At 36.2% G+C, this 26,582-nt stretch overlaps 2 protein-coding genes across 14 annotated transcripts; both read right to left on the minus strand.

The window, feature by feature from the left end:
• Positions 2,636-26,149, minus strand: LOC107609269 (plant intracellular Ras-group-related LRR protein 6-like). 13 transcript variants are annotated; one of them, XR_002351380.1, is made up of 14 exons: positions 25,866-26,149; positions 15,703-15,738; positions 15,273-15,347; positions 15,096-15,165; positions 14,908-14,985; positions 14,753-14,827; positions 14,570-14,665; positions 14,299-14,398; positions 14,060-14,194; positions 13,322-13,363; positions 12,447-12,536; positions 11,953-12,218; positions 11,753-11,881; positions 2,636-2,927 (listed from the first exon to the last, which is right to left on the minus strand). XR_002351380.1 is itself a non-coding variant. In XM_021107603.1 (9 exons), exons 1-6 carry the CDS (start codon positions 26,013-26,015, stop codon positions 14,589-14,591), a joined length of 486 nt encoding a protein of 161 aa, XP_020963262.1. In that variant the 5' UTR covers positions 26,016-26,142; the 3' UTR covers positions 13,089-13,363; positions 14,060-14,194; positions 14,299-14,398; positions 14,570-14,588. The 13 variants fall into 13 exon arrangements, 3 of the variants coding, with proteins under 3 accessions (XP_020963262.1, XP_020963264.1, XP_020963263.1); XR_002351377.1 differs by lacking the exon at positions 2,636-2,927 and having other exon boundaries at positions 11,563-11,881; positions 11,953-12,003; positions 12,094-12,208; XR_001613109.2 differs by lacking the exon at positions 2,636-2,927 and having other exon boundaries at positions 11,563-11,881; positions 11,953-12,003; positions 12,094-12,218.
• On the minus strand, positions 5,388-8,572 carry LOC107607118. The gene is made up of 2 exons (XM_016309101.2): positions 5,781-8,572; positions 5,388-5,688 (listed from the first exon to the last, which is right to left on the minus strand). The coding sequence occupies exon 1, from the start codon at positions 7,979-7,981 to the stop codon at positions 6,233-6,235; it is 1,749 nt and encodes a 582-aa protein (XP_016164587.1). The 5' UTR covers positions 7,982-8,572; the 3' UTR covers positions 5,388-5,688; positions 5,781-6,232.

Below are 26,582 nucleotides of genomic sequence, written 5' to 3' on the forward strand. Positions count from 1 at the left end.
ATAAATTTAATCTTTATATTTTTTTATTTTTTAAAATTATTATTGATTATTAACAAAAAAATTACAAATATATATATATATATAACGAAAAATTATTAAATTTTAAAATAAAAATATTTTATTTTTTTAATTATGCTTGCAAAAAATTGTATTAAAATTTGATCTCTAAAGCAATTTTTGAGAATAGACATTTAATGTTAAATATTTTTATCACGTTTTAAAATTATCTAAAGTTATTTTTGTGGATAACAAAATTCGAATGTATTTTTTGTAGTTTGTCCAAAAAAAAATAGAAACCAACTACGCTGTAACGAAAAGCCTAAATTATCCTCTGGTAATTGTCAAATTTACATTTTACATATCTAAACTGAATTACAAATACTACCAGTGTCGTCATTGTCAGCTTTTATGTAACTTTCAGGATTTTGGTCATTCTTCTATTATTGAATATTGTGATTGCTTGTGTATCTATAATAGTTTCAAGAAAAAATTGTTAGTGTAACTGAGTCTGACGTATGTATTATTTTCTTGCAAGCATTACAGTTTAACGACAATAATGGACTGCGTAGCTTTATATTATTTTTATTGGAAAAGTATAAGTAGATAATGATAATACTAAATAATGTAAATAATGAATATGTCAGATATTCAATTCAATAGATATGCAGATGATTATGTTTATTATTTTTAATTGGATAGTTATTTCTTTTTATTTGATTTACTCATGCATAGTTAACAATGACTGGATGTTCAATTCATTAGGTGTGCAAATAGTTATTCTAATGTTAAGGTTTATGAGGTAATTTGGGGGTGGAGTATTTTTTTACTTTATTGGGTCAATTCTAAAATCAATTATTCACATTGTTTACAAAAGTTATTATCTACCTATCAAAACCGATTTTTATTAGAGGTAAATACCAAATCGATACTCGAAAGATTCTGGTGCTGACAAAATGGTACCTGTAACACCCTACTACACAGAGCTTTACACCTAGGATATAAAACAGAGGTGGTGTGGTATTACGACCTCTAAAATAAAATATATCTATACGTATAATAATTGAAAGAGTGCAGTATACTAGGAGCTTTATTGTATGTATGTATGTATGTATGTATGTATGTATGTATGTATGGAAAGTAAGAGTAGAAGATGAAGATACAAAATAACAAGCTCCTAACTCAGCCTGCAAAGTTAAGGCTGGCCGGAGACTATATATATATATATAATCCATAACCCAGAATATATAAAAGCAACCTTAATACTCCATAAACCTCTATGAAGTGCAAAAGTAAAACATATATATATAGGGAGAATCTATACATATATATAACAAAATAGAACTAAAGTATAATCCCAAAAAGTCCACTTCGTTGTGGAGAACTCCAGATGCCTAGCAAGGTGCCTCTCGACCTGCATCTGAAAAACACAAACATCGTATGGGATGAGAATCAGGAGTTCTCAGCACGGTAAATGTGCCACGTACATAAGGTATAAGGCCTTGGGAATGTCAGAGGCAATCTTAGAACACCGATACTCAAATTACAAAACTTAAAGACTTAAGATAGAAACCATAAACAGGGGTAGTTATCTACGGTTCTTAAGGTTCTAACTCAATCTTAACTTAATCCCTCAAATTACAATCCATTGGCTGTCTCATAAAACTCTAACTCTACAATTCACCTTCTACCTCCTCCAACCCTCCAAATTCACCAGTGCACAGACAAACAATACAAGTAAAGGCAAACACAATTAGAGTACAAGTAATGCAAGTAGCAAGTATAACAATTAGGCATACTAATTCACATAGGCACTCCCAATTAAGGCATATACAAGCAAATCAAAGATATACACATGATGCATGCCTGTCCTACGGCTGATGAGTCTCATCTGTCGGTTGCAAAGCCAACCCGACATATCCTGGTAGCTAACCATTGGACAGAACACGAAACACGGAGCAAGTGGGACAATGCCGCAACACTTGCATCTTACTCGTCAGAACTAGAAAATGGATTAATACAGACAGATTTACAGACAGATTTAGTCTTTATTACAGATGGATTTTTAGTTACCGACGAATTTTGTCTCTCTGTAAAGTCCCGTCGGAAATTATTTACCGACAGATTTTTTTCCGTCAGAAAATTACAGATGGATTTTTACAAGTCACCGACGGATTTTCCCTCTGTAAATTTTCTATCCATTTCCCAAAGGCGACGAACTTTCCGACGGATTTTTCGTCTGTAATTTGAATCTTGGAAAACCATCTTACACTCTGATTACAGACAAAAAATCCGTCTATAAATCCATCGGTAAGGTAAAATATTTTATTTTTAGATTTTTCAATTACAAAAATAAACCTGTTTCATACAAAATAAATATAAATTTAATAAATACAATTTTTTTTATCTATTTTGTATTCGAATATTTATAATATTTCAAAAAATAAATAAATTCATCGTATTATCAAACTAAAAGAAAAGTACTATAAACAAGCAAGTTAATATAATTCAAAACATAAACAAAGTGTATTAATACATCAACTATAATATTAAGCAACAACCATACATCAAAGTGTGATGACATCAACTATAATTCATCACAAACAAATATTTAATTAAAAGAGCATGTAATCAAATCTTATGGAATAAGAAATCTCTTAGCATGTATATTTGCCAAGCCAAGCCAAGCTAAACAAATTGCTAGATGTTTTTAGTGCCAGCATGTAATGCATTTGGTTTTTCTCAGTTGAACTATTAGAGAAGAATAATTTATATTTCTCATCATCCACTGCTTTCTGTTGCCTTAGTTCTCTTTCTAAGCCATAGGCAAGAGAATCATCAACTTGAACTCAAGATGAAACAGAGTTGATCCTGTCAACGGCCGCAAAAGCTCCTCGGAGACCTCCAAAGGTATTAACCAGTCCTTGAACCTAAATGATATAATATCAGACAGTCAAGTAAAGATCAAGAGATAAGATGAAATAAATAACAAGTCACAACTTAATACGGATTTAGTCTTTATTACAGACGGATTTTTGGTTACCGACGAAATTACCAACGGATTTTGTCCTTCTGTAAAAGCCCCGTCGGAAATTATTTACCGACGGATTTTTTTTCCGTCGGAAAATTACCGATGGATTTTTACGATTTACCGACAGATTTTCCCTCTGTAAATTCTCCCTCCATTTCTTGACGGCGAAAAACTTATAGACGGATTTTCCGTCTGTAATTACAGGCGGATTTTCAGACGGATTTTTCGTTTGTAATTACAGACGGATTTTTCGACGGATTTTTCGTCTGTAATTACAGACGAATTTTTAGACGGATTTTCCGTCTGTAATTTAAGCTTTGGAAAATCATGATTACAGACAGAAAATCCGTCTGTAAATCTGTCTGTAAGGTAAAATAGAATTTTTTTTTACTTTTTCTAATTACAAAATAAACTTATTTTCATACAAAATAAATATAAATTTAATACAAATTTTTATCTAATTTATATTTGAATATTTATAATATTTCAAAACATAAACAAATTCATCGTATTATCAAAGTAAAAGAAAAGTATTATAAACAAGCAAGTCAATATAATTCAAAATATAAACAAAATGTATTGATCATCAACTATAATTCCTAGTATATTGTTCAACCATACTAAAACTATCAGCTATAGTCTTCAATGTCATCTTCATCCTTATCATCATCATAGCCCTCATCCGAAGACATTGAGGGTGGTGGCGGTGGTAGTGGAACTGCACTAGAACTACTTGACGCTCTAACTTGAAATTCTGATGCAGGAAAAGTTCTAAAATTTGATCAATGATTTTCAATTCATAAAAAGATGGGAATAATGAACATACTTGGAAATTATCCTTAACCAAAATGTATGGAGCACTAAAATTATGTAAAATTACTCAGTAAGTCCTTGTAGTTTCACCAAAATTCAATTGTTAAACTATCTATTATCTCTGAGCTTTCACAAGTTTACACTTACTAACTCAAAATACAAGCTAATGCTCACACAGTCTTTTATAATAAATTTGTACTAGTTTAACTAAGATCTAAAAAGATCAGTGATCCTATCAAAGAAAATATACATGCTAACAACGCTTGCAGGGAGAAAATGCAAAATCCACATCTGAGCAAGCATAAAATAAATAAATAAATCCACATCTAAGCCAGATAAAATAATCCACCAACAAAATCAACACAAAACACCGAAAGGCACTAAAAGCCTGAAGAATAGAGGCAGCTCCATATTTGATTTATTATGCAAAATATCACACTTACCAGTGCAGAAAGATAAGGCAGTGACAAAACCACCAGCAATCTTCGGTGAAATTTTCACGCATGACTCATTTTCTGCATGTCTGCTTCAGCTAAAACGAAGAAAACACCCCGTCAGAGACCGTAGAAATAAGATAATGAGCAGCATAGAGTTCTCAATGGGAAGCACAGGCATTAATGGCGTTAAAAGTTAAACAGCCAATATACACACTCAAAGCTAATAATTATACTCTTAAAGCACTAACAGGTTTGTCTAATCAAGAATCTTAAAGCTAATAATTATACTCTTAAAGCTAATAATTTGTGCATTGATGAGTCCAGAAAACGAGTCCAGAGTGCTTAATAAACTATTCTGATCTAAATTTCAAACCAAACTGTAAGAAAGAGATTAAAAACAACAAGAAAGAATATGAAGCTTCCTAAATTTCAGAAAAGGGACAAGAAAAAAATTCCAGTGGTGCTTTAAACATACAAATTAAGAAGAATATATGTAAAGAACAATATAAGCTAAAACAATACAAGCTAAAAATGATTACCCTATTAAAAATCAATATCATCATTAAAGTCTGCAACATCATCATCATCATTTTTATTAGCCCCAGAACTAGAGCCAATGGACAATTCAACAATGCGGTCCTCTCCAAATGGAGACTTAAGACTGATAGGAGGCTCGGTGTCAGAAATCCTAGAAGGATTACTCTCATCTGCTTGATAAGCTACATCATTCTCTTCCTCATCCTCCTCTACATGTACATGATTGATTTCAATTCGACCTCTTGGTTTAGTGTTTACAACAACATGCCACATAGACTTGCAATTTCCAGGATAAGGTAAGAAGTAAACTTGTTTAGCTTTTTGGGCGACAATGAAAGGATCATAGTGGCGATATCTTTTACTATGGTTGACTTCAGTTATTTTGTATTCATTATGAATACGTGTTCCATTTGGACGACTTGGATCATACCATTGACATTTGAACAAAACAACTCGATTAGAGTCACTACCAGTGTATTCAAGCTCGAGTATATCTTCTAATACTCCAAACCAATCACTTTTCCCGTTGCCTATATCACCTTTAACAGACACACCGGTGTTATCAGTTTTTCTTCCTTTTGACCTTGCAAGGGTATGAAATGTATATCCATTTACTTTATAAATTGGATAACTTGTTGCTTTGTTTGAAGGACCCCAAGAAAGTGATTGCAAACCCGGATCAACAATTTCATTGCATTGATTTTGAACCTAGTTAGAAACATGCAACAAGTTATTTAATAGAAGTGATATGTGATGCAAATCTTTAGTTAGAAACTTTTAAAATAAATGATACAAATTTATGCACTTACATATGATGCAAACCAAGGGGGAAATCGGTCATCGCTTTCTCCAGGACAAGTTTCTTTCCAAAACCTTGATGAAAGTAGGACTAGAGTTTATAAGCTATGGGATTCATTAGTAGAGCTAGTGTAATTAACTGTTTAATAAAAGATCTGGGCACTTACATATAGAAAGGGCTAACTTTGCTTTCATTGAGTAGAATATGCAAATGAGCTGCGGCCTTGTCTCGTTCATCTAACCAATGATCTTTAGCTTTTCCAACCTTGCGACCAGGTCTATTAAATATTGATAAAGAGGCTTTAATTGTGTCTCCGCCGTCATCATTTCTTCCCACACGGGTTCGCCTCGATAAGATATGTGGTTCAAAGTAGAAAGAAACAAAACTTGAAGTCTCCTTTGCCAAGAAAGCCTCACAAATCGAACCTTCAACCCTTGCTCTATTTTTCACTGTTCGCTTGAAAGCTCCTATCACCCATTCAAACGGATACATCCACCTATATTGGACAGGTCCACACACACGTGCCTCATATGCTAGATAAATTGGCAAATGCTCCATCACATTAAAGAATCCCGGGGGAAATATCCTTTCTAACTTGCAAAGGATAATGGGAATATTTTACTCCATAACCTCTAAATCATGAACCTTGAGAGTGGTTGAGCACAAGTCTTTGAAAAACTGGCTTAACTCGGTAAGAGGCTTCCATATATTTGTAGGTAGTTCTCTGAATGCAGTTGGAAGCAAGCACTGCATAAAAATGTGACAATCATGGCTCTTCATACCAATAAACCTCCCCTGGGAAAGACTTACACATCTAGCAAGGTTAGATGCATAACCATCTGGAAATCTAAGTTGTTGCACCCACCTATACACGTCTTGTTGTTGTTCAGAAGTTAAAGTATAAGCTGCCTTAGGTTTGGACCAACAATTATCACCGACATGCCGCAAATGTAAATCTGGACGCTTGCATAATTCAGCCAGGTCTAACCTAGCCTTTTCATTGTCTTTAGTTCTATCAGTGTCCATAACAGTATTCATTATGTTATCAAGCACATTCTTCTCTATGTGCATTACATCAAGACAGTGACGGACCAGGTTATCCTTCCAATAAGGTAACTCCCAAAACACACTTTGCTTAGTCCAATTGTGAGTAATACCATACTCTCGCGATTTGATCCACTTTCCATTATCTGATATCTTCTCGAGTCCTTTAATCCTTTGCCAAATCTCCAAACCACTTAATCTGGTAGGAGCCTCTTCACTTTCTATTTTATTCTTCCTAAAGTCATTCTTATTGCGCCTATAAGGGTGGTTTATCGGCAAAAACCTCCGATGACAATCAAACCATGATGCCTTGCCTCCATGTGATAGTGTAAAAGACTTGGTATCCTCCATGCAAATAGGACATGACAATCTTCCTTGTGTCATCCACCCAGACAACATCCCATAAGCTGGAAAATCATTGATAGTCCACATCAATGCTGCCTTTAAGACGAAATTCTTCTTTTCTACAATATCATATGTCAAAACACCAGGATTCCACAACTCATTTAATTCATCAATCAAGGGTCCCAAGAATACATCAATGTTGGCTTTAGGGTTATTAGGACCAGGTATTAAGCAAGTCAAGAACAAATAGGGATCTTTCATACACATTCCAGGAGGTAAATTGTATGGAATAACAATTACGGGCCAACAAGAATAAGGCTTGCTAAATTGGATATTTGGGGTAAACCCATCAGAGCAAAGATCTAACCTAATATTTCTAGACTCCAAAGCAAAATCAAAGTGGATACGGTCAAAGCCTTTCCATGCCTCCCCATGTGATGGATGGGTCATCACGCCATCATCCCGTTGGTTTTTTATATGCCACGTCATGTGCGGAGCTGAACTCATTGACGCGTAAAGCCTTCGAAGTCTAGGGATTAAGGGTAAGTAGTGCATCCGTTTGACAGGAACTCTCTTGGACTTACAACTACCATCGGAAATAGGCTTGAATCTAGGTGCTTCACAAAACTTGCACCTAGTTAGAGCAGCATCGTCTTTTTGATACAACATGCAATTGTTTGAGCAACAATCTATTTTGATTGCCTTCAATCCAAGTTTTTGCACTAACTTCTTAGCCTCATAGTAATCCCTAGGTATGGCACTACCCTCAGGAGAAATTTCCCTAATTAAGGTGGCCCACTGCTTAAATGACTCCTGTGATTGGTTTTCCTCGGCCTTAATGCATAGCATTCTAACAGCTATCGATAGTTGAGAGTGCACACAACCTTCCCACAAAGGTTTTTGAGCTGCCTCAAGAAGATCAAAAAAGTTTTTAGCCTCTACATGAGGATCTTCTGGACCAGCAGAATCGAAAACCATTTCATGATACCTTCTGGAGTTGTTTTCCTAGCTAATGTCATACATATCACATTCTTCCACATTTGCACCACTTCCTGAACCACCTTCCCCACAATTATTGAATCCCGTCTGATTAATCCCTATGTCGTCAATCTCTCCATGTTCTGTCCAAATCCAATAATTTGGCATAAACCCCTTTTCCCACAAATGCATCTTAATAATGTTCAGCTCTTTATAATTTGTGCATCTACACTTAACGCATGGACATCTACACTTTCCTTCCGACTTCACAACATCTAACTTACTAATTATTTCTATAAACTCCTCAACCTTGTCATAAAACTCAGGTTTAATACCCCCTCTTGTTGGATTCAACCTATCATACATCCACACTCGATGGTGCCAAGACATTTCTTACGAATTCGATATTTTTAGTACCTATAAATCATCCAACACAAGCAACATTTCATCTATCATATAACATCCTATCAATATTTAATCCTATTAATATTTAATCCTATCAATATTTAATCATATTCAATGCAATACAAGCAACAACACAACACAAGTACTATTTCATTTATCATACAATACCCTAGAAATCAATGAAATTTATAACACAATAATTGCACTAACCTTAACTCCAAGCAAAAAGTTGAAGGGATTAGACCAAAAATCTCTGAGCAAACACAAATATGAGAACACAAAATGTTAGATGGACTTGATAACAGGGTAGCACCTGAAACAGGGTAGCGAATATACATTAATTTATGTAGTGAAGGAAGAAGAAATATATATGTAGGAAAGAGATATATATGTAGTGAAGGGAGAAGAGATTTAATTATATCTATGCAGAAAACCCATCTCACTTTGGGTGTTTGGCTTTGTGTTTCAATTGTATAAACTAAGTTCTGCCGTTGAGAGACACAAAGCCATGGCTCATTCTTTGAATCCAAAGCAAGCTCAACCTATAGAGGCCCCAAATCACAGAATAAGTTCTAATCTAGCATAAACTTAAAAATTAAACAGCAGGTGCAAAGAGTGTTTCTCAAGCCATCACATGTCCACATTTGCTATTAATTATCTATAATTATTTCATTAAAAATTGAAACATCTAAAAGCTTAATTATTAAAAGGGTTATAATTATAAAATGTTCCAATTTTCTGACCTGATATATATTGTGTTAGTCTATTATGTGTTCTATTTCATCAATGAAAAGTTATCACAGTACATAGTGGAGCCATATCTATATCCTTACTTTGTAAGATAGTGATGATGAAATAAATACATGCTCAATAATTATATGACCCACCCACATTAGTGGCATTACTACCCTATATGCAAAATATGTGTGACATACATTACCCTTTTAAGATTTTGAAATTAAAGATATATAACACACCCGTTTAGCCTTAACAAGAATCCAAAGCCAATGTTCATCAAAAAACATGAAAAGAAAAGAATCCAAAGCCATATAATGAGAGCTAATGAATGATTAGAGGGGGTGTGTTTATTAAAAAATAAATTAAAAAAAATCACCTTTTTAATATTTGTAAAAATTTAATGAAATTACCAACTCTTAAAACAAAAATTAAATCATTTTTCAGTATTTTTGAAAAAATAGAATGATTTCTGATTAAACTAAAATTGATTTTCAACTTTTTTCTAAGAGTTTTTCATCAATATTTCACAATTGTTATACTGCCAGTTCATCAACTCTAACTACTTGTTTCTCCAACTTAAACTACAAACTCTGACAAGCTTTATTTTCAATATATGTTTCAAATTATTCAGTATCACTAGAAAGAGTTTTATCCAACTAATATCATTAACTAAAGTTTGTCTGGACAATTCATAGAAATAAAAAATAAAAAGAAAAAATTAATAGTTAAAAGAAGCAGAGATGAATGAAAGAGTTTGAAGTACCTTATAACATTTGCTCTTTGTAGTTAATTGTGTTGGAAGAAAGAAGTGTTGTGAAGCTTTGAAAAAACTGAAGATTTAGTAGTAGTAGCAAATGAATAAGGTAAAGCCATGATTAGTTTATGCAGAGTTATCTTTATTTTCTTCTAAGAACAAAAGGAGTAATTGAAGGGCAGGACAATCTGTTTGGGAGCAAATTAGATATTTGTATGGTTCATATTTGAGAAAGCCACTCAAAAGATAACATAAAAGAATAAAATATTGAAAAATATACGATTACTCTTTTTTTATATGATATATTTGTATAAATTTATTAAAAAATAATATTTTCAAAATAAAAATGATAATATTCATTCTTAACAAACGTAGATATACATGTATAATCCCCTGTTGTCACACTGGAAACTGCAGAAATTGATATTTGATGGATCCTCAAATTGATATTTAAAAGACACAAAAACCATGAAACCATATAAGCACACATAAACACACCTAAGCATGATCAAAATGAACAGCAAAACCCAGCTAGGCATTTTGTGATTCACTCAGTAATAAGCATACATATACTCCAAATCCAACACTGGAGAAAAAGGAGCTGTTCACAATATTATGGTGAAATGGGCAGAGCTAATTGAAGAAAATGTGTGACACTTGAGATTAAATGAATGAAACAGGACATGTGTGGACTTATTAATAAAATTAACAGATCCTCTATTTCTCCATTGCCAATTATTTATTCTTTCACACTGTAAGTACTTCAAACCAGTATCAGTCACACTGTTGTAACTTGTAATGATAATTAATATAATGAACTTTTGATCAATTATTTAAATATTTTTCATTAAAGAGAATATGAAATCATTCAAGCCAAGCAAGCCTTTTCATTATAATGATAACATTTGAAAGCCAACTTGCATGCAACAGGAAACAACTTATTAAGAGCATGCTGAGGAAAAACCCAGAACATAGAGCATGCTGAGATTCATCCGATTAAGGGAAATGGACACTTACAACCGAGGAATCTTCCAAGTGAGGGAGAGCTAACAGTTTCAACAAGTGCAGAAGACAACCTCGAGAACCGGATGGTTGATCTTACAACATCAGAATCAACAACCTCGAGAGAGTAACGAGCAAAAGAAGCGTCAGCTGAAGAAAAATACAAAATACAAACGAATAGAAAAGTTAGGGTTTGCGATCTACCAGTTGCGCGAAGGGAATCTGACAAAGAAAGCGCTGATCTGGAACGAAAAGAAGCTCGGAATCCGACGGCGACGGATCTTCTACGGTGGCGGTGGAGGCTGTGTCTGTGTAGCGGCTGCGGTGGCTGCGTGGCTGCAGTGACGGCAGAGACTGCGGTGGCTGTGGGCGGCGGGGTGCAGGGCGAAGTTGGCGAGTGAATGGAGTGAATGGCAAGTGAATGGTGTGAATGGCGAGTGAATGGGTTAGTCTTCAACTAGGGTTTTCAATGTTTCTGATGGATTTCATTTAAATTACAGACGGATTTTCCGTCTGTAATAATTTTATAAAACGCGCATCTTGTCTACTTAATTACAGACGGAAAATCCGTCTGTAACCATTCCACGGAAAAAAAAAATTAATTTTTCCGACGGAATTATAGACGGATTCTCTTTTCCGTCTGTAATTTATGCTAATCTATTTTTTTTGTTTTTTGACAAAAAAATCACTCTGAAATTCCGTCTGTATTTCAGTGGGATAAAATCCGTCAGAAATATCCGTTTGTAATAACTAATTTTCTAGTAGTGCAACTTAAAAATATTATTTTAATGGTTGAACTTGTTGCAAAAGAAACAGTGAGAGAGAAATATAAATGGAAAAATAGAAATTTTGAACAGATTAGAACTGCTTACCGCCTTAACTTTGTTCCCTCTAAGACAATATAATGAAATCAAAGAGATATAAATAGCAACCCTGGTCATAGATTCATTAAATGATTTGAAAGTACCAAGCTTTATCCCACTTGACAGGAAAGACAGAACCTGTAAAGAACTAATAATTAGAGGTGTCAAGCCTTTCACAAAAAAACCTATTCGTTCTTGAATAATCTTACCTGTTTAGCAAATGTAAACATCTGCCGCTTTTCACCACCAAAAGATCTTACCTGTAATAATTTATTTTACTGTTATCAACTGTCTATTACAAATACAACACTTTACAATGCACAAAGTTACTATAAATTTGAAGTATAAACCATGGAGAACTCAGTGTTCGAATAGCAGAAAATGTTTCTGATACACAATCAGCTATTGATGCCTGGGCCAACCTATGTGCTTTGAAAATAGGAAATGTTGATCTCTTGTAGACAGCTTCAGAGAACTAAAAGAATCAGCAGAAGAAAACACAAATTGACAAGCAACATGACTCAAAATTTCTATATATGATACTTTTATATTAATGTATTTCTAATTCAAGCTACAAGAACAAAGAAACGGGTTGAATATGCCCACACTTAATAATAATAAATCACAATAGTCTTAGATAATAATTAAAAAAAAGAATAAAAGGATGATGAAGATCAGAAGATAGAGATATGGATATACATACAGGAGTGTGGAGTCTCTAATGGATCCATTGAGATGAGCATGCAACTCCACCTTTGGCACTTTCTTGGTATTGATATCAAAACATGCAACTCTGATTTTTTAGATGAAAATTAAACATGAGAAGAAGTGGTACTTTCTTGGTATTGATATCAAAATCATCTTCAGTGTTATCTTTAAAAAACAAAACTCTTTCTTTCTCTTTCTTTTTTAAACCAGGAGGAAAAAAGAGGAAAGCTCTTTAAGATCGACTACGCAGTAGGCCTTTAATATCGAAATCAAAGTAATTACTAGGGAAGACTTCACAATAAACCCTATATTTTAATATCTTTTAATTCAAATCAGATAAAGCATCTCATACTTTATCCAACAATAGAGTAAACTCTCCACTGAGAAAAAAGAGGCATGAACCTAAGCTTTAAAATTAACTAGTATTACTCAGTCATCATTTTCAATTTGACGTAAAATTATCTATCAATCTGCCACCAGTGCCCACAGGTTAAAGTGAATCCCGCAATCCCTCAAATAAACTAACTCACCCACAAGTTCAACTCACAAATCATAATAACAACAATATACAATTTAAATCACAGAAATGTGGAAATAATATTTAAATTTTTTTAATATTAAATTAAATGTCTTTTTCCTATCTTATTGGATTGGACCCAAAAGTCCAAATTATTGTCAACATCCACGTCATATTTCTGACATTATTTTATTATTTTAATTTCAATCTTGGGCTTCTATTTTGAAGAAACTTTCGTTCATGGACCCCCCTCTTATGGCGGCCACCAATACTTGTGTACAAAAACAAAAAAAGTGCCAAATTTTCTTTTTCAAAAGATTAAGAAAAGTGTGGCCAAATCAATTCTGAGTCACCTAACTCAAGTTGTTTAGTTGGACTTGTTCTTTCTCCTTCACCTGCCAATATATATATAAATATATATAATATAATTTGTTATTATCACTAAATAGAATAAATTATAAATTAATATACCTTATTTTCAATCTATTAAGACTTTCAAGTCTCCATACTTGAATTCTTTAATACCATCTGTTATGCTCTCTCTATGTCATATACCTTTCAATCATTTTCATGTAATTATGGGCTTTTTTATTTAAACAGAGTAAGATATAGTGCATGAGCGATTTTATTTAAATAACAATATACAATCTCTTCTTTATTACCAAATTAAATACCGACCAAAAAAAAGGTAAAGACTAAAGAACTAATAAAGATGCATGGGAAGTACACCCATTTTTTATGTTTTTTGTACGTTATCCATGTGAAGTTGGTAAAGAGAAGCTAAGTGCAATTTAGGTTTCTTTATTTTGTCTTCAGAATGATTAACATATCTGAAAAAGGTTGGGTGTTATGTAATTTATGTGATATATATATATATATGGAGCCCTGCTCATCACCCTTTCTAATTATATGTTTGTGGCATAGTTTCTTTTATAGATTGAATCATGGCACAACAATATAAGTTTCTGGCATGATCATCACCAAGCTAAGATGACATTTAAGAAAGTAAATTTTGGTTTCAATCATGGTCTTATCATTGTACACAAGTGGCACTTGTTTATTGAGAAGCAAGAATTAGGGAGAAATGTTACCTCCACTCTCTTATTCAGGATGTCAAGATCACCGCGATTATTGTCAGTTAAAGCACAGTGTCGTACAAGATACTCAATGAACAACTCTCCAGATGAACCAACCAAGTAACAATGTGAAGCCATAACCACAATTAACTACAAGAAAAGAAGGAAGGCAAGAAAAACCAAAAGAAAGTGAAGGGTAAGAAACTGTGTTAGTTCAGAAGTAAATTACATGAACATGGTTCATAATGGATTACCTAAGAAAGTGCTTTCCGAACACCTAAACTCGGCTCCTCTAGCAAGGACTTTACAGCTTCAACAAGTAGAGGTATTTTACTATGCCAAGCTTCAAATAACCTTCAAATAAGAATTGTAGGTCAGTTTACACAAGATAATAACACGAGATGCACTGGCTTGTGCCTCTGCCATGAACTCATCATAAGATGCCTGTACATAGACCTCGTTACAATTCTTAACAGTTTTTTTCCAAATCACAGATCAAATAACGTTAGTCAAAGAGGTGAAAACCTTCATTGCCTCATGGCTTTCAGTGATCCATTCGAAAAACTTCTTGTACTCCTGTTCTGCTTAATCCATCATTTGGTGGCATGCTTGAGTCTGCATCTAAAATTTCAAAATAAAAACAGCAATGTGATTAATAATTAGCCTAAAGATCTATCACAAACTCTCAAAAATTTGTCACAGGTTTACCATTCTTTGATCAAATATGCCAGAGTATCTAACTGTTCTCTCAATTTCTGCTTATACTGGTTCCGAATGTTCTAGCTAGCACCAATGTAAGCATTCTAATTCCATATTAATCTGTTTAACTTCTAAGAATATGTGAATAACATCAAAGAGCTCACTGTTCTGGTGGAGATCAAGACGAATTAGACGTGAAAGGCCTCCAATGCTGTCTGGTATGCCATTCAACAAGTTTTTTGCTGCAGTAGTGATAAGAATGGAAACAATTGGTGAGTTGACATGTAGGAATAGAAATAATAAATTGAAAGCAAAGCAGCATATGTGTGTATTTAGAGAAGAAAACCCCTACATGCATTGAATTCAGTAAGCATGGTCCATGATGAAAAGAGATTTTCAGATATCTCTGTTAACTTGTTTCCCTGGAGACAAAAAAGAGGTTATAATGAAGGCACTGGTTAATAAAACCTTAACCTCTCAAAATTTTTGTTGTCATTTAATACACCAAATTTTTTATACTAGTGCCTACCTCCATATTTAGCTTGGACAATTTGGAACAATTTGCTAAATCTTCTGGCAAGCTTGCAATAAGATTGTTTGATCCCTGGAAAGAAGAGTATCATAAACTCCATGTCATCAAAGAAGATGTGGATGCCAAAATTTCACTAACTTTGTTCAATTATCTAATAGTTGAGAATAATTTTCGGGCAATATTATACACAGGAAATGATAGCTCAGATCAAAATTCAAATAAAGCATCCACTCTTATAAGATTATTTAGTTATGGCAAATGAACCAAGCATTGAAAACACAAAACAGTATTTTATTAAGGGAATTAGGGAAACATAGCATTTTTTGTTCAGGGTGGCCACCTTGAAGAATCAATGGAAATAACTAATTATTATTACAATTTATTTGTTTATTAGCATAAATCATGACATGGAGTTGTGGGGACAAACCTTATGGAAGTTGAATATCAAGTCCAGTTCACAAACCTGTAACTGGTTATGCAAGCAACATTGAATTAGAAAGATATGAGAAAACGCTATATTCTGAGGAAGAGAAGAATGGTACATTAGGGTCTGAATGGTATAAACAAACTCAAATTCATTAACCTTGAATTATGAAGTGTTGTGGTGCATGAAATTGTGATGTCAATGTTCACATTACTCTCTTACAACTTCGCACAACTAACCAGCAAGTGCACTGGGTCATCCAAGTAATACCTTACGTAAGTAAGGGTCGATCCCACGGAGATTGTTGGCTTGAAGCAAGCGATGGTTATCTTGTAACTCTTAGTCAGGATATAATATCAATAATAATTTTTAGTTTGAATTGTAAAAAGTAAAAATGGCAGAACACAAATTATACTTGTATGCAGTAATGGAGAATATGTTGGAGTTTTGGAGATGCTTTGTCTTCTGAAATTTTGCTTTCCTCTGTCTTCTTGTTCACGCACGCACGTCCTCCTATGGCAAGCTGTGTGTTGGTGGATCACCCTTGTCAATGGCTACCATCCTTCCTTTCAGTGAAAAGGATCCAGGTGCGCTGTCACCGCACGGCTAATCATTTGCAGGTTCTCAATCGTACCGGAATAGGATTTACTATCCTTTTGCGTCTGTCACTACGCCCAGCACTCGTGAGTTTGAAGTTCGTCACAGCCATCCAATCCCAGAATCCTACTCGGAATACCACAGACAAGGTTTAGACTTTCCGGATTCTCATGAATGCCGCCATCAATCTAGCTTATACCACGGAGATTCTGATTAAGGAATCTAAGAGATACTCATTCAATCTGATGTAGAATGGAGGTGATTGTTAGACACACGTTCATGGATTGAGGAAGGTGATGAGTGCCACGAATCATCACCTTCTCCATAATTAAGCGTGAATGGATATCTTAGATAGGAACGCGCATGTTTGAATGTTTCTGGCGTTGAACTCCAACTTGTAACGTGTTTCTGGCGCTGGACGCCAGACTACAACATAGAACTGGCGTTGAACGCCAGTTTACGTCATTTATCCTTGAGCAAAGTATGGACTATTATATATTGCTGGAAAGCCCTGGATGTCTACTTTCCAACGCAATTGAAAGTGCATCAATTGGACTTCTGTAGCCCCAGAAATTCCATTCTGAGTGCAGAGAGGTCAGGATCCAACAGCATTAGCAGTCCTTTTTCAGCCTGAATCAGATTTTTGCTCAGCTCCCTCAATTTCAGCCAGAAAATACCTGAAATTACAGAAAAATATACAAACTCATAGTAAAGTCCATAAATATGAATTTTGCCTAGAAACTAATGAAAATAAACTAAAAACTAACTAAAACATACTAAAAACTATATGAAATTAACCCCAAAAAGCGTATAAAATATCCGTGAAGGCAGAAAGCATTGCCACCACATGTAATTAATCAAAATTTCTTGTATTAAAAACTCGAGAAATATTGCCTCCTTATCCTAAAGAAAATATTCTATTTTATTCATGTTTAATGATGATGAAAAAAATAAACTATAGCTTAATTGGAGATAAAATCAAAATATAGATACTAATTACTACTACTTATATGTAACTTCTAAGGTAAAGCACAAATAAGAGCAATTATCACAGGGTTAAGGCTAAGATTAGAACTCAACAACCTTGAGGTTGGGAAGTGGATGTTCCTCTACTCTGTGGGGTGCTTGGTCCTTCAAGAGATAACCTCTGACGCTTCAGTTTCTTGAAGTCACGCCCTTGTTCTTCTTGTTCCCTGAGCAGTTTGCAGAGCATGCTATGTTGATTTTGCTATTCTTCTTTTATTTGGTCCATAGCTTCTTGCAACTTAGTAACAGATGCTTCAAGATGTTCCCAGTATTCAAATTGAGGGAGTTCTGGTAGAAATTCTTGCGCCCTCCTCTTGATGGGGTCATCCTGCATTTGTTGTTTTTCTATTGTGATTTTAGTGATTGGTTGCTCCACTGAGATATACTCTGTTATTCCCATCTTTACTCCAGCATCTTTGCAGAGCATAGAGATTAGGCTTGCATAAGCCAATCTGGCATCCTTGGAGTTCTTGTTTGCGAGTATGTAGAATTCAGATGGAATCAGTTGATGAACTTCTACTTCTTTTCCCAACATAATGCAATGGATCATCACTGTTCTTTTAACGTTGACTTCAGAACGGTTGCTGGTGGGCAATATAGAACGCCCAATGAAGTCCAGCCATCCTCTGGCGACTGGTTTGAGATCTTCTCTCTTGAGTTGATTTGGGACACCCCTCGTGCTGGTGGTCCACCTGGCTCCAGAGATGCATATATCCTCTAGAATCTTATCCAGGCACTTGTTTGTTCTCATCATTCTCCTATTAAAGGAGTCTGGGTCATCTTTCAGCTGAGGTAGCTTAAAGATCTCCCTGATTTTGTCAGGGTGGATGTGAACAATCTTTTCTCTGACCGCAGTCCTATAGTCATAGAGGGCAGTTCCAGATATTCTCTGCCTGTCTGTTTGCCACAGATTAGCGTAGAATTCCTGAGCTATATTCCTTCCCACTTTCGTCTCGGGATTAGCTAGGACTTCCCAGTTCCTGTTTCAAATCTGCTCTTGGATCTCCGGATATTCATCTTCTTTCAGATCGAACTTGCTTCCGGGATCACTGATCTTAGACCAATTATTTTGTAGTAATGGTCTGAATGTTCTTTGGTTAAGAACCTCCCTTGATTCCAAAGTGGTTTTGGAACACTCTCTTTCTTGCCTCTTGGAGTGGGTTGTTTTCCTTTAGGAGCCATGATCTTAGTGGGTATGGTGTAGTGATCACGGATAAACACACCAAACTTAGAGGTTTGCTTGTCCTCAGGCAAAAGAAAGAAAGGAGAGGGATAGAAGGAGAGCGAGTGTTGAATGGTGGATGAGAGGAGGGAGGCCGAATGTGTTTTTAAAAGGGAGGGGGGGTGGATTTTCGAAAATAGGGAGAAAGATAAGATAGAAGATATGATTTAAAAAGAAATAAGTATGATAAGAAAAGATATAATTTAAAATTGAAGAGATATGAAAGATATTTGAAAAAGATAAATTTGGATTTTTGAAAAAGATAATATGGAGATTTAAAAAAGATATTGATTAGTTGAAAAGATTTTAGAATGAAAAGAGATAGATTTGTTTTGAAAATTTGAAAAAGAGTTGAGTTGGATTGAAAAAAAGGATTTGTGCTTATGGATTAAGATACATTTGATATTTTTAAAGTAGGGTTTTTAGAAATTAGGGATTTTAGAAATCAGGGTTTGTAACATGTTTATGCAAGAAATCATAAATTGAAACATGAAAATTAAAATTAAAATGAAAATTGAAACATGAAAATTAAAATTAAAATCAGGGTTTGCCAATGAGCTCTTTTTCTCTGTTTTGTGTGCAGGATCCTTCTGTAACCCTGTGAACTTATACAATTACTTATTTACCTTAGTATCAATGAACTTTATATAAACAAATAAAATCAAGAATAGGGCAAAATGCTTAGAGGAAGTGATGCCCCATGGCTGGGTTGTCTCCCAGCAAGCGCTTCTTTATTGTCTTTAGCTGGACCTTGCTGAGTTTTTAATCTAGCCTCAGCCTTGAGCACTCTTGCTCAACATTGCCTTCAAGATAGTGCTTGATTCTCTGTCCATTAACAATGAACTTCTTATCAGAATCAATGTCTTGAAGCTCCACATAACCATATGGTGATACACTTGTAATCACATATGGTCCCCTCCACCGGGATTTCAGTTTCCCGGGGAATAGCCTGAGCCTAGAGTTAAATAGCAGAACTTTTTGTCCTGGTTCAAAGACTCTAGATGATAGCTTTCTGTCATGCCACCTTTTTTATTTTTCTTTATACAGCTTGGCATTTTTGAAAGCAGTGAATCTGAATTCCTCTAGCTCATTCAGCTGGAGCAATCTTTTTTCTCCAGCTAATTTGGCATCAAAGTTTAGGAATCTGGTTGCCTAGTAGGCCTTATGTTCCAGTTCCACGGGCAGGTGACAAGCCTTACCATACACAAGTTGGTACGGAGAGGTCCCTATAGGAGTCTTGAATGCTGTTCTGTAAGCCCACAGAGCATCATCCAAGCTTCGTGCCCAATCCTTTCTATGGGTACTTACAGTCCATTCCAAGATTCTTTTAAGTTCTCTGTTAGAAATTTCAGCTTGCCCATTTGTCTGTGGATGATATGGAGTTGCCACCTTGTGGCGAATCCCATACCGGACCATGGCAGAGTAAAGCTGTTTGTTACAGAAGTGAGTGCCCCCATCACTGATTAGTACCCTAGGGACACCAAATTTGCTGAATATATGTTTCTGGAGGAATTTCAGTACTGTTTTAGTATCATTGGTGGGTGTGGCAACGGCCTCTACCCATTTTAATACATAGTCAACTGCCACCAGAATATAAGTGTTTGAGTATGATGGTGGGAAAGCCCCATGAAATCAATTCCCCATACGTCAAACAACTCAATCTCTAAGATTCCTTGTTGAGGCATGGCGTAACTATGAGGTAAATTACCAGCTTTCTGGCAACTGTCACAGTTACGTACAAACTCTCAGGAATCTCTGTAAAGTATAGGCCAGTAGAAACCACATTGGAGGACCTTGGTGGCTGTTCGCTCACCTCCGAAATGACCTCCATATTGTGACCCATGGCAATGCCATAAGATCCTCTGTGCTTCTTCTCTAGGCACACACCTACGTATTATTCTGTATTTAAGAGCAGCATGGTCAGTATACACAATCACTTTTGATCCTACTCAGTATGATCTGAACTTGTCAATGGCGTAAGCCACTGCAAGTAGTTCTTTTTCTGTGGTTGTGTAATTTTTCTGGGCATCATTCAAAACACGGCTAGCATAATAAATGACATGCAGAAGCTTGTCATGCCTCTGCCCCAGTACTGCACCAATGGCGTGATCACTAGCATCACATATTAATTCGAATGGTAATGTCCAGTCTGGTGCAGAGATAACTGGTGCTGTGACCAGTTTAGCTTTCAGAGTTTCAAACGCTTGCAGGCACTCTGTGTCAGACACAAATGGCGTGTCAGCAGCTAGCAGGTTGCTTAGAGGTTTTGTAATTTTTGAAAAATCCTTTATAAACCTCCTATAGAATCCTGCATGCCCCAGAAAGCTTCTGATTGCCTTAACATTGGCAGGTGGTGGTAATTTTTCAATTACCTCTATTTTAGCTTGATCCACCTCTATTCCCTTGTTTGAAATTTTATGCCCAAGGACAATCCTTTCAGTCACCATAAAGTGACATTTTTCCCAGTTTAAAACCAGGTTGGTCTCTTGGCATCTTTTCAAAACCAGTGTCAGGTGATCAAGACAGGAGCTGAATGAGTCTCCATATACTGAGAAGTCATCCATGAAAACTTCCAGAAATTTTTCCACCATATCAGAGAAAATAGAGAGCATGCATCTCTGAAAGGTTGCAGGCGCATTACACAGCCCAAAAGGCATCCTTTCTGTAAGCAAATACTCCAGATGGACATGTGAATGCTGTTTTCTCTTGATCCTGGGGATCTACTGCAATTTGGTTGTAGCCTGAATAGCCATCCAAAAAGCAGTAATAATTATGACCTGCTAGTCTTTCTAGCATCTGGTCCATGAATGGTAAAGAAAAATGATCCTTTCTGGTGGCTGTATTGAGCCTTCTGTAATCAATACACATGCGCCACCCTGTAACTGTTCTTGTAGGAACCAGTTCATTTTTTTCATTATGAACCACTGTCATGCCTCTCTTTTTAGGGACAACTTGAACAGGACTCACCCAGGGGCTATCAGAAATAGGATAAATAATCCCAGCCTCCAGTAATTTAGTGACCTCTTTCTGCACCACTTCCTTCATGGCTGGATTTAGCCGCCTCTGTGGTTGAACCACTGGCTTAGCATCATCCTCCAATAAGATTTTGTGCATGCATCTCGCTGGGCTTATGCCCTTAAGGTCACTTATGGACCACCCAAGAGCTGTCTTGTGTGTCCTTAGCACTTGAATTAGTGCTTCCTCTTCTTGTGGATTTAAAGCAGAGCTTATGATCACTGGAAAAGTATCACCTTCTCCCAGAAATGCATATTTCAGGGATGGTGGTAATGGTTTGAGCTCGGGTTTAGGAGGTTTTTCCTCTCCCTGAGGAAATTTCAGAGGCTCTTTCAATTCCTTTGAATCCTCTAGGTCAGGCGGAACATCTTTAAAAATGTTTTCCAGATCTGATTCGAGACTCTCAGCCATGTTGATCTCCTCCACCAGAGAGTCAATGAGATCAACTTTCATGCAGTCTTTTGGTGTGTCTGGATGCTGCATGGCATTGACAGCATTCAACTTAAACTCATCCTCATTGACTCTCAGGGTTATTTCCCCTTGTTGGACGTCAATGAGAGTTCGTCCTGTTGCTAGGAAAGGTCTTCTTAGAATAAGAGTAGCACTCTTGTGCTCCTCTATTTCCAGCACAACAAAGTCAGTGGGAAAGGCGAATGGCCCAACCCTGACAATCATGTCCTCAATCACGCCTGATGGGTATTTAATGGAGCCATCAGCAAATCGGAGACATATCCGGGTTGGTTTAACTTCTTCAGTTAAACCAAGCTTTCTGATGGTGGATGCAGGTATTAGGTTGATGCTTGCCCCAAGATCACATAGGGTTGTGTTGGTGCAATTACCCTCTAGTATGCATGATATCAGAAAGCTTCCGGGATCTTTAAGCTTTTCAGAATGACTGCACTGCATTCTTCAGTGAGGAGAACTCTTTCAGTTTCTCTCCAATCCTTCTTATGACTTAAGATCTCTTTCATGAACTTGGCATAAGAAGGTATTTGCTCAAGTGCCTCTGCAAACGGAATCTTAATTTCAAGAGTCCTGAGATAATCTGCAAAGCGAGTAAATTGCTTATCCTGCTCCTCTTGGCGGAGTTTTTGAGGATAAGGTATCTTGGTTTTATATTCCTCAACCTTGGTTTCTGTAGGTTTATTTCCTACAGAAATGGTTGAAGAAGCCTTTTTAGAGAGGTTGTCATCAGCACTTGTGTGTGTCTGATCCCTCACGGGCATTTGAGTAACAGAGTTAGAAGCTGGAGTGACGTTAGACGCCAACTCCTCATCTGTTCCTGGCGTCTGAACGCCAGAACTGTGCTTCTTTTGGGCGTTCAACGCCAGTTCCTTGCTTGTTTCTGGCATTGAACGCCAGTCCTGAGCATAGTCTGGGCGTTCAGCGCCAGCCTTCCACCCAATTTCTGGCGTTTTAACGCCAGAATTATCTTTCCCTGGGCTCTTACTGTCCTCAGATGGATTTTGGGTGGTTTGCTCATTTCTTGGCTTCCTGCTGCCTTGAGGTGGGGTATTTAATGTTTTCCCACTTCTTAATTGAACTGCTTGGCATTCTTCTGTTATTTGTTTTGACAGCTGCTGCTTTGTTTGCTTCAATTGTTCTTCCATATATATATATTAGCCATCCTTGTCTCTTGTAGTCTATCTTTGAATTCGACTAACTGCTGTGTTAGAAAGTCCAATTGCTGATTGAATTCAGTAGCTTGTTCAACAGGACTGGGTTCAGTAGTCACTGTTTTAGCCTCTTCGGAATACTGGCAGCTTTGCTGCACCATGATAATGAGCTGAGGATTCAACTCAAAGCTACTGACTCCAATGGAGGGTATACTGATACTACTCCCATATGAAGCAGCAGTGGGGTTAGCATAAGACCCCAGAGTCCTTCTGGACTGTTCATTTCCACTTAGATCCATGATGGAGAAAGGGAGATGATGTAAAATAGAGAAAAAATATTTTTAATTATTTATTTAGTATTTATTTCAAAAATAAAATAAATTAAAATAAAATAAATAAAAATGGGTGAAGATTTTCGAAAAATGGAGAGAGAGAAAAAAATGGTTAGGAAGTTTTGACAAAGATATGATTTGAAAAAGATTTCAAATTTTGAAATAAAAATATGAATTTTAAAAGTAAATTTCGAAAATTTGCTTTAAAATAGAGAGAAAAGATGTTTTTGAATTTAAAGAGGAGAGAGAAAGACAATAAGATAGCACAAGATTTAAAATTTTTTTAGATCTAATGCTCCTTGTTTTCGAAAATTTTGGAGGAAAAACACCAAGGAACACCAAACTTAAAAATTTTAAGATCAAGACACAAGGAAAACTCAAGAACACTTTGAAGACTCACAAGAACACAAGAACATGAAGAAAGAACACCAAACTTAAAATTTTTAGAAAACCAAAATAAGATTTTCGAAAACCAGAGAAAAATCAACAAGAAAACACCAAACTTAAAGTTTGGCACAAGATTTAATGTAAAAATTATTTTTGAAAAAGAATTTTAAAAAGATGGTACCCAATTACCAAGAACACAGACCAACGCTCTAGCTAATTGGGCAGTAAATGTAACACTTGTTTTGAAAAAGTATTTTTAATAACTAAGAATAAAATTTTTGAAAAATAAAAAAAAAAGAATTTTAAAAAGAAAATTTTAACCAAAAACAATATTAGAAGACCCTAAACCAAAAAGAAAAATTTTTCCTAATCTAAGCAACAAAATAAACCGTCAGTTGTTCAAACTCGAACAATCCCCGGCAACGGTGCCAAAAACTTGGTGCACGAAATTATGATGTCAATGTTCACATTACTCTCTTACAACTTCGCACAACTAACCAGCAAGTGCACTGGGTCATCCAAGTAATACCTTACGTGAGTAATGGTTGATCCCACGGAGATTGTTGGCTTGAAGCAAGCTATGGTTATCTCGTAACTCTTTGTCAAGATATAATATCAATAATAATGTTTAGTTTGAATTGTAAAAAGTAAAAAGGGCAGAGCACAAATTATACTTGTATGCAGTAATGGAGAATATGTTGGAGTTTTGGAGATGCTTTGTCTTCTGAAATTCTACTTTCCTCTGCCTTCTTGTTCATGCACGCACGTCCTTCTATGGCAAGCTGTGTGTTGGTGGATCACCGTTGTCAATGGCTACCATCCTTCCTTTCAGTGAAAAGGATCCAGGTGTGCTGTCACCGCACGGCTAATCATTTGCGTCTATCACTACGCCCAGCACTCGTGAGTTTGAAGTTCATCACAACCATCCAATCCCAGAATCCTACTCGGAATACCACAGACAAGGTTTAGACTTTCCGGATTCTCATGAATGCCGCCATCAATCTAGCTTATACCACGAAGATTCTGATTAAGGAATCTAAGAGATACTCATTCAATCTGATGTAGAACGGAGGTGATTGTCAGACACACGTTCATGGATTGAGGAAGGTGATGAGTGTCACGAATCATCACCTTCTCCATAATTAAGCGTGAATGGATATCTTAGATAGGAACGCGCATGTTTGAATGGAAAACAGAAATACTTGCATTAATTCATCGAGACACAGCAGAGCTCCTCACCCCCAACAATGGAGTTTAGAGACTCATGCCGTCAAAAAGTACAAAGTTCAGATCTAAAAATGTCATGAGATAAAAATTAAATCTCTAAAAGTTGTTTAAATACTAAACTAGTAACCTAGGTTTACAGAAAATGAGTAAACTATGATAGATAGTGCAGAAATCCACTTCTGGGGCCCACTTGGTGTGTGCTGGGGCTGAGACTAAAGCTTTTCACGTGCCTGGGCTGTTTTGGGCGTTCAACACCAGGCTATAACCTGTTTCTGGCGTTGAACTCCAACTTGTAACGTGTTTCTGGCGCTGGACGCTAGACTGCAACATGGAACTAGCGTTGAATGCCAGTTTACGTCATCTATCCTTGAGCAAAGTATAGACTATTATATATTGCTGGAAATCCCTGGATGTCTACTTTCCAACGCAATTGGAAGCGTGTCAATTGGACTTCTGTAGCTCCAGAAATTCCATTCCGAGTGCAGAGAGGTCAGGATCCAACAGCATCAGCAGTCCTTTTTCAGCCTGAATAAGATTTTTGCTCAGCTCCCTCAATTTCAGCTAGAAAATACCTGAAATTATAGAAAAACACACAAACTCATAGTAAAGTCCAGAAATATGAATTTTGCCTAGAAACTAATGAAAATAAACTAAAAACTAACTAAAATATACTAAAAACTATATGAAATTAACCCCAAAAAGCGTATAAAATATCCGCTCATCATGTTGTTTAGTGGGGTTTACCTCTGCAAGCATTGACGAGAGCGAAGAAGCTCTGTTCAAGGTCATGGATGAAATCACCTTCCTTCTTTGACAAGAAGAGCTTGATGCGACGGTAGCTCTCAAACATGGTTCGAACCTCATCTTTGTTCCTCTGCTTGGTGACGACCTCATCCTGTGACAGAGGCGGAGGAGGAGGAGTAGGCGGACGAGCTAGGGTTTGAGGAGATTGTGGCGGTGGTGCTAGCGGCGGTGGTGTGGCAGTGAGGATTCTGAGAGAGTGTCGTGCTTTTGCTTCTTCAATGGCTGCTCGGTGGACGCCATTGGTTATGGTTAGTGGCACTGAATGAGCGATCGGTGCTGTAGTTTTATAAAATCATGAAAGTAGACAAAGGCGACGAAGACGGTGGCAGAGAAATGCAAATTAGGGTTCAAAAGGAAACGACGCGGGCACCACACATAGAAGAGTCGGGAAGGGGTGTGACGGGGCGATGGAAGTTCAGTGCAATGGAGGTTCCGTGCAGCGGCAGCGCAAGGTGCGACGGTGGTGCAAGGCTGAGAAGCACCGCCGATCGATCATTTGGAGGAGAGAGTGTGGAGGCGCGGGGAAGAATATGTGAAACGAGGAGGAGTTGGTAATACCGGACTTTATTTTAATATTTCTGACGGAAAATTTAAATTTCAGACGGATTTTCCGTCTGTAATAATTTAATAAAACACAGTGTTTTGTCTATTTAATTA

This window comes from Arachis ipaensis, chromosome B07 (assembly GCF_000816755.2).
Source record: "Arachis ipaensis cultivar K30076 chromosome B07, Araip1.1, whole genome shotgun sequence".
Lineage (NCBI taxonomy): Eukaryota > Viridiplantae > Streptophyta > Magnoliopsida > Fabales > Fabaceae > Arachis > Arachis ipaensis.